This window comes from Octodon degus, unplaced genomic scaffold (assembly GCF_000260255.1).
Source record: "Octodon degus isolate 3935 unplaced genomic scaffold, OctDeg1.0 scaffold00046, whole genome shotgun sequence".
Taxonomy (NCBI): Eukaryota; Metazoa; Chordata; class Mammalia; order Rodentia; family Octodontidae; genus Octodon; species Octodon degus.
Window position 1 is genome coordinate 13019707 of NW_004524622.1, and position 8722 is coordinate 13028428.

The window sequence follows — 8722 nt, forward strand, 5'->3', positions numbered from 1 at the left end:
GAGGAGAGAGGGAGAGGGAGAGAGAGAGAGAGAGAGAGAGAGAGAGAGAGAGAGAGAGAGAGAGGACATCCAGGTGCATAAGTAGCTAAAATTTAGTATTAGCTTTCTCTCTGATATATGTCCTTTTTAACTCTACATTTCAGTGTCTCTCGTGTGACACTAACAAATAATCATGCTCTGTTTGGAAAAGTATTCTTGGCAGTAATCGAGGGCAATAATTATTTAACTTCTAAAAAGGCTGTACAAAGGAAGAACCTTCTGAGAGATCAAAGAACACTTTAAAAATTCATGCCAGGTTACATTTAGCAGTAGTCAAAGAAAAGGAAAACAAAACCAAAACACAAACCCCTGCTGTATGTTAACAGCTGGAGAAACAACGGGAAGCCTGGATTAATACAGCTTCCGAGGTCTCCCTGAGCTTAGTCTCTCTCTAAGTGAGCCCCCAGCCACCAAAGGAACTTCTCACATTTACTGGGGGCTACGAAGAGGCTAAGGAGTGTGTGCATAACTAACTTGGTGTAAAAAGCTGTTATTTACATCCCTTCTGCATTCACCAAACTCTTGAGTTTACAAATCACTAGCTGGTAACTTCCCAGGTAAAGGAAGGAAGAGCAGACAGCAGCTGCTGCCTTCAGGAATCTGTTTCTTTGTCTCCAGCTTGCAGGAATTACTAGAGGCCAGTTTCCTCAGGCTCTGTTCTTTGTTCCTTCCTCCCTCAGCACAATAAGCTTCGGACTCAGATCACTACCAACCCCCATCAAAAAACAGATAACACAAAATACTGAAAATATGACTTTAATGAAAATTTTAAATCTACATTATATATTTCCAAACATAGCAGAAAACAATGTTTCACAGACAGTACCTCTAAAGAATTCTCAACACTGCTTCATATTATAACTATCTTTAGTTTTTTGTGCATCTACATAAGTATAAATATTACTTATTAAAATTCACATTTAGGCTAGGGAGATAGCTCAGTTGAATAAACGCTTGCCTGGCAAGTGCAAGGGCCTGAGTTCAATCCCTGGTTCCGCAAAAAACAAAAACAAAAACAAAAAAACAGTGATTGATACGTTATCTTAGGGACTGAGGAGATGGCTCAATGGAATAAGTGCTTCCCTGGCAAGCGCAAGGGCCTGAGTCCAATCCCCAGTTCTGAAAAAAAAAAAAAAAAAAAACAAAACAAAAACAACTCACATTTAATACAAATTTTCAAAAATGTTTGAATGTAAAACACAACAAAGTAGTAGTGGGCAGAAAAGTTTGCCAAAACCCTAAAGAATAACAAGGGGCCAGGGAGATAGCTCAGAGGCTTAAGCACCTGCCTGGCAAGAGCAAGGTCCGGAATTCAATCCCTGGTACCCCAAAAAGAAAAGAGTAACAAGAGTAGCTCTCAAAACCTGATAATAATGTTAGCTTTGCTGAAGTCAAGGAGACATTTTGAGCCAGGTGGACACATGGAGAGTTGATGAACGCTGTCTAGTACAGAGGTGTTGTGGGTTCATAATCAATATAGGAATCCAAGTGGCCAATTAAAATTGGAAGATTTTTATTAGCTGAGCTCAGCAACCTCCAGCATAGACGCGCTTCAGAGTCTAAGTGAGCAGGCCTGACCAGAAGACATGGCGTGTATATAGAGGGAATATGCAATATATCTTGCTTGTCAAACAGTCAGATTAGCACCCATCCTGCCTGTCAAACAGATTTTTTTTCCTATACATTTGGCTACTTTTTTGCCTGTCATTGTTTAGGGTCAGTGCTTTCTCAGGGTATATTTCCTCCATGTGGCAGGCCTGCTTTTTACTACCTTGGTGTCAGCTAAAGTTTTTTAGGGTCAGCAGCTTTCTCAGGGTGTATTTCTTCTGTATGGTAGGCCTGTTTTTGCAATTCTAGGGTCAGCTAAAGTTTACCATGGCAATACCTATGCTGAAAGTCTGGGTTTAGGACATCACAAGAGGTAAAATAAGAATCTATCACTGCTGGTGCTATTAGACAGCGGCTCTTGTTGTGCCGTACAATTACCTCCTCTAAGATGACTTGAGTCTCTCCAGATAGGTTCACAGTTTCTAAGGGCAGTCTTGATTTTTGTGCGATCGCTAAGTATCTCTTTGGCAATCTTTACAGGGTAGGAGCATATTATGCTTATCAAGGTGAACATCAGGGAGAAAATGGAGGGGAATCAAGACTCTAGCTATACTCTGCTGCTTCAAATGCTAGTGACAGCTGAGCAAGAGGTAGATTATTTTGTCAAGTAAAAGAACATACAAATAGAAAATATTCAAGCATTATAATTTCACCTAAACTCTCCTTGCAAATTCAAAATTGAAATGTTACAAAGTAAAATATCAATGATTTATACAAAGATCTTTGAGGTAGAACTTTATTAATTTATTGACTCAAATATATATACAAGTTTTACCTGAAAATGTTCCTTTCAGATTGGTCTGTAAACTAGTTTTACAAATATGATAAAATACCTTCATGGAGTCAGTAGGTACCACAGAGACAAAGTAGCTACTCTAGTAGCTGACACTGCCACAAAAGGTCACAGATTCTATGAACGGAATTGTCCTGTGGGGAGGCACTTGTATCAACATACATTAATTAAATTCATGTCTGTAGGAATATAGGTCAGAACATGATGCTAAGCTTTCTTTCTTTTGTACCCACTACTACTTGGGTACCTCACATGCTATTGCATTTATTTTATTTATTTATTTATTTATTTGTTTGTTTATTGGTGGTACCAGGCATTGAACTCAGGACCTTGCACTAGCCAGGCAAGTACTTATTCCACTGAGCTATCTCCTCAGTCCCCACATTTACTCTTTTGTTTTATTTATTTATTTAGCAGTACCAGGAATTGAACTCAGGACCCTGAGCTTGCCAGGCAAGTGTTTATTCTACTGAGCTATCTCCCCAGTCCCTACATTTAACCTTGACTGGGTCTGTCTTCTCATTCAGAATTTGAATATTCTTAAAGGCTGAATTACAATATCTTTAAAATTTATAAATCAATTACTGGTTCTACAAATTTAATAAACAGAAAAATAAGATGCACTCACTAAAAAGTCAAGCAAGGAGCTAGAGATTTGACTCAGTGGTAGAACCCTAGCCTACCAAGCTGTAAGCCCTGGTTTCGGTCCTCAGAACAAAAAAAAAAAAAAAAAAAAAAAAAAAAAAGAACATCCCCTGAAAAACTTAAGCAATATTTACAGCCTTCTGCAATTAAAAACATTTTTCACATTAATTTTTCTGTTTACTGACCATACAATCAAAACTGAGTTCATTGTCTTGTACTCTAGGCAAAGCTCTGGTGTTCATTTTCACCCACAGAGTCTGAATTTTCATGGCTGTTTCTCATGTCTGCCTCAATGATAGTCTGAACTCTCTGCGAATGAGCCGTGTATTTGGCTTCATTGAGAATTTTAATGAAAGTCCTGTATGCATTTTTCTTCCCATGAGCTTGATACCAACTACGAAGCAGTTGAACTTTCTGCTCCCCCGTATCTTGGGAACTGTCATTCTTGATGTCATCTATTTTGGCTTCAGAGACACCGTTCTTTCGAACAAGCTCTCTAACTTCATTTATTTTCATTAGTTCAGCAATCCTAGGTATGTATTTGCTGAAGTCAATATCTGAAAATAGAAAATAGTCTCAGAAAATTTAAGTGAAATTCCTACTCTGAAAATCCATGTTCATTTCTCCCCTTTTCATACTTAAGAATACAGTTAAGTCCTAGAGCTCTAATTTCATTGAGCAAAATCAAAACCAACCATGAGTTATAATTCCAGTTCCTTCTATGTGCCCAGTAATTTTCCCTCTGATTTGCATGTAACACATCATATCTCTGCTCCTTCCTACCTCAGATTTAAAGTTTAAAGCTTCCTTCTAGTGGTTTCTTACAGAGTTTATGATCAGTGACCCTCAGATCTAGAAGTTCATGATCACCTCATCTGTGATCCACAGGTCAAAGAGTAGAACCAAACAGAAGCATACACGTTGTTATAGAGCTGGGACAACTGTAATTACTGTGTCTACAATTCAGTTTAATCTCTGCATCAGTTTAGGCAGGAGTTCTGTAATATGTCTAACCAATTGTGAAGGAAAACTTTTTTAAAATCTGTCTGTCTGTGTGTCTGTCTATCTGTCTGTCTGTCTGTCTGTCTGTCTGTCTATCTACCTACCTACCTATCTATCTGGCACAGGGTTTGCTATGCAGTGCTCCTCCTGTCTCAGCCTCATCAGCACTGGAATTGCAGAGTGCACCACCATGCCCAGCATGAGGCCAGCATGGCATGTGGTGCTGGGGATCGAATCCAGGTCCTTGTGCTTGCCAGGCAGGCACTTAGTCTGCAGAGCTATCTTCCTAGCCCAGGAAAACTTTTTAAGCCTCAGAATATAGTGTGAGATTGTTTTCTAATTTATGATTAATTATGAGTGCTGTTATAGATGTACATCAACCATTTGATTAACCTGTGATGTATGAAGAAAGATCTGCAAGTGTAAGGGCCACATTACATCATTGAAATTAGCAAAATAATTTTACTCTAAAATGGGCCTATTCTAAAGGCTGAAGAGATAGCTCTAAGGTCTAAGCACCTGCCTGGAAAGTGCAAGGCTCCACATTTGATCTCTGGTACCACATGTGAGGCCAGGCCTACCCTGCACCCAGCCAACCACTAAAACTGGCTATGGTGGTGGCACATGTCTGTAATATTGGTACTGGGGAGGCTGAGACAGGAGCGTCAATATGAGTCCCACCTGCATAGCAAGACCCTGTACCAATAAATAAATACATAAATAAATAAATATTTTTGTAAAAAAAAATAAAATTGGTCTATTCCTGCAAAGGAAGCTGTCTGTAGGAAGTAAAATGCTAAAGGCCTTACCTGAAAAATTCAGTGGCACTTTTTCTATTTCCTAGGGTGGGGGTGAAAAGGAGATAGATAAATAAAAATGTATTTAGAATGTTATAAATGTCATCTCTTGTTCTGAAGGAAACACAATCAGCTGCTTGAAGTATAAGAATAAGAAACCAGACGAAATGATTAAGAAGCACTCTTTTATCATTCAAGTTTGATCCTGAAAGGCCTTATACAATATTGGCTCAATTCTTATAAAGGCAAGGAATGGAAGGCATTCAGGAAATGAGCTGAGATTATTTTTCACAGACTTATTAACCAGTAAACATAGTCATCCTAAATTTTTTTTCACTATAGCTATTTTCATTTTTGACACCAAGAAATGGTCCAAATTGGATTTTTGTTATCCTATTGATTTAAAGAACTCTAATTCCCCCTGAGCCCTAGTCTCAAGCAAGATCATTATCCACTTAACTAAAAGTGTTTTTTTTTTTCCTGATGTATCTTTTTGCCTTTTGAAATGCGTTGGTCACATGTTGGAAAAAGTACAGGAAGAGGACTGGCCCAGCAATTGACTGGAAAGGGACAAACTGTGCTTTCTTATGCTAGGTTTTAAAACCTTTTAGCCCAGAGTTGGATACTGAACTCACACTCTGATAAATGTCCTTTTGCTGTGGGGACAACTCCAATAGGCAACATGGAGCTAGACCATGTCCTAGTTTTCAGGACATATAGCCACTTCCACCTTTCTTGCTTCTTACAGTATTTGTGTAAAAGCTTACCCGTAAGTTAGGTGCCATGTAATATTCATTTTTGTTGCACACAAAAACACAGTACCATAACAAATAAAAAGCTGAATTACTACTTTATTTTTGCAAAAAGATTAATGCACATTTCAATACTTACAAGAGGTGAGTGCAGACGTTCGTTGCGAAGACGGTTGTTCTTATAGTGCTTATACAGCCCTGAGAGGTGAAAGAGACATCTATCAGAATCAAACCTGTGCCTAGTAGACATCAGGTGAGAACATTCTTTCACACTAAAAGAAGTATTGGAAGGGAAAAAGGAGAAATTCATGGAAATTTGAAGTGGCCAATGTCACTTCACTCTTCTCACCCACCCCACTCAGTCAAATGTTCAAGGGAGAGGCCACGTCTTAACTGAGTCAACCAATCATTATAACTTGATGCAGCATGAAGCTGGCTTTCTGGCTTACTGCATGACCACTGTCACACCCACTCTAGGATGGTGGGTGACACAACTGCAGCCAGGAGTGGAAGCCAGTGGACCTAGAAAATTGAAGGCAGGGCCGGGGAGACAACTCAGCAGCATAAGTGCCTGACTGGCAAGTATGAGGTCCTGAGTTCAATCCCCAGTACACACACACACACACACACACACACACACACACACTAAAGAAAATCGAAGGGAACTTGCCACTGAGGAACACTTAATACCTAGAAATTCCAATAGATGCATCCCCAGATAAGTAAAATATACACACTCAGTGAGCAAAAGTCTTAAGTCAGTATGAGATGGAAGAATTTGATTCTCTAAGTACAAAAATAATGTTTAAGCACAGAATATGTACTTTCAGCTAAACAACCCTTAAAGTTAAGACTTCTTCAGCTAAAATAAGCAATCGTTCCAACAGAGAAAGAAAAATATTGATGCTTCTCAGTCATTGAAGGTGGCTGCAACCCATCATATTATGATGTTTTTAGAAGAGATTTTACAGACTAACTATGATTATGCCAACCTTTGGCTCATCCACTGAATTTACTACCTAATCCCTGAGTAAAACAATTGCCATAATATTTTAAATTAAGGAGGAGGAAGGATTCTTTTCAAGACATAGAATTTGGTCCAGTGAAAGAAAAAACAAGAGGGACACACTGATCAACTGCTCTCTATTATACTACTCCAGGCAAGGCCTTTGATTTTTGTGTAATGCATAGAGAAATCTTAATGAATAATAAAAGATTGCTTCTCTTTCTTGGCCAACTCAACCACTGCAGAGAGGCCTTATTCATTAGCAGGATGGAATTACTGCCTTAACCCTAAAAGTGGTGCTCACAGAAATTCTTATCAGCTCTCAGTGGTGTGTTCTGTGGCAGTGACCAACAATATAACAGGGCCATCTACCCAATAGCTTTTTTATATGGAGGAGATGGATAAGAAAAATGTGACAAACCACTACTTCTCAAGTCATTGCAATAGATGGTTAGAAGAAAGAAAACACTCACCGAAAGCTAGCGCGAGTATTGGGATTATGAGGAAAAACAACCACCACAAGTTCGAACCTGTAGCTTGGAACATTAAACAGTTATATGAAAATGGGCAATCTTCAGTGATAAAGTACTATGCTTTCAAATAATCACAAACAACTGGCTTTTGTCCCTATTTGATGGTAGGGGTGGAAGGATGGGAACATTACCTCCTGCTTTGCATTTGGTGTTGCTGGTTGGTGTGCATTTTTCAATGATTCCATGCTCACACCTGAAAAAAGAAAAAGCAGAAAATTCAGAAAGCTTAGATAGATAGACCCTCCATGTCGTATTATGAATTAGAGGCTATCTTAGTTAATCTTTGTACTCTGGTAAACATTTTCTCTTAAATACATATAGACAAGGATCTAAAGCTGGTAAGAGGGCCCGCAGAAATGGTTCAGTGGAGTAAGTGCTTCCCTGGTAAGTGCAACGGTCTGAGTTTAATCCCTGGTTCCACCCAAAAAAAAAAAAAAAAAAAAAAAAAAAAAAGTACATGTATAAAGCTGGTAAGAGTTAATAACATAATTGGAATGCTGTGGTGAGAGTTCTTTTCTTTTCTTTGTTTTTTATGTTTTTGGTACAGGGTCTCACTATGAAGCCAGCCATCACAGTATGCCCTAGGGGCAGGGCCAGTGTAGAATGTGGCTCTGGGGATCAAACCCTGTTCCCTGCTCTTTCCAAAGCAGGTGCTTAGTCTACTGAGCTATCTCACTGGCCCTGTGACGAGATTTCTTAGAGTGACTTATGAATGAAAAGTTAGAGGAAGGTAATAAAATGCTGCAATTCAAAACAGAATGGAAAGAGACAAAAAAAAATGAATTTAAAAACCAGTAATAAACTGACCTCTTAGAACATTTGGGTTTAAACAATCTGTTATAATAAAGTACTAAGAACAAATTCAAAAATTTTAAAATATTAAAATGGCCCAATTCAAGAATGGTGGTGCATGCCTATAAACCCAGCACTCGGGAGACTGAGCCACAAGGATCACTGCAAGTTCAAGACCAGTCTGGGCTGCAAAGAGAGCCAAAGGCCATCCTGAGTTGCATAGCAAGATGCTGCCTCAAAAGGACAAAATGACCAAACAGCAGCTACTGCCCAGGATATGACTTAGGGAAAGTTATTGGCTCAATCTACAGCACTCCTTTGGCATCAAGTGTTGCCTGAGAGAGGCAAGAAGCTCATGTGGAATTTTCTTCAGACAGCCAAACACTGATAATTTCACTGACAGTCAGTCAGTTTGGCTGATAGTTTCTGAGATCATAGTCTATCCCTATTTGACCTTGTGCAAATCATTAATTTTCATGAGCCTTTTATCTCCCTAGTAACATAGAAAAAATGATATTATCTACCTCACAGCATTATGAATGATAAAAAAAAAATGGTATCAAGAACAAATGCATGGAGCCAGAGAGATGGCTCAGTAGAATAAGCGCTCCCCGGCAAGCACGATGGCCTGAGTTAAATCCCTGATTTTGCAAAAAAAAAAAAAAAAAAAAAAAAAAAAACCTGGAAGTTATTATTATCCTTGCTTTTATGTGCGGAAATTAAAAAAAAAAAAAAAAAAAAAGAAAGAAAAAGAA

At 38.6% G+C, this 8722-nt stretch overlaps 1 protein-coding gene across 2 annotated transcripts in view; it reads right to left on the reverse strand.

Moving 5' to 3' along the window:
- Positions 1 to 2894: 2894 nt before the first annotated feature.
- Fas (Fas cell surface death receptor) overlaps positions 2895 to 8722 on the reverse strand; it is a 36083-nt gene continuing 30255 nt past the window's right edge. Inside the window, exons 5-9 of one of the 2 annotated variants that reach the window (XM_023716225.1) lie at positions 7307 to 7368; positions 7116 to 7172; positions 5776 to 5834; positions 4897 to 4927; positions 2895 to 3642 (exon numbers count right to left, since the gene is read on the reverse strand). In XM_023716225.1, coding sequence (XP_023571993.1) covers positions 3305 to 3642; positions 4897 to 4927; positions 5776 to 5834; positions 7116 to 7172; positions 7307 to 7368 — 547 coding nt within the window. In that variant the 3' untranslated portion in view covers positions 2895 to 3304. Of the gene's footprint in view, positions 3643 to 4896; positions 4928 to 5775; positions 5835 to 7115; positions 7179 to 7306; positions 7369 to 8722 lie in introns of both variants that reach the window. The other variant, XM_023716224.1, reaches the window with a different exon arrangement.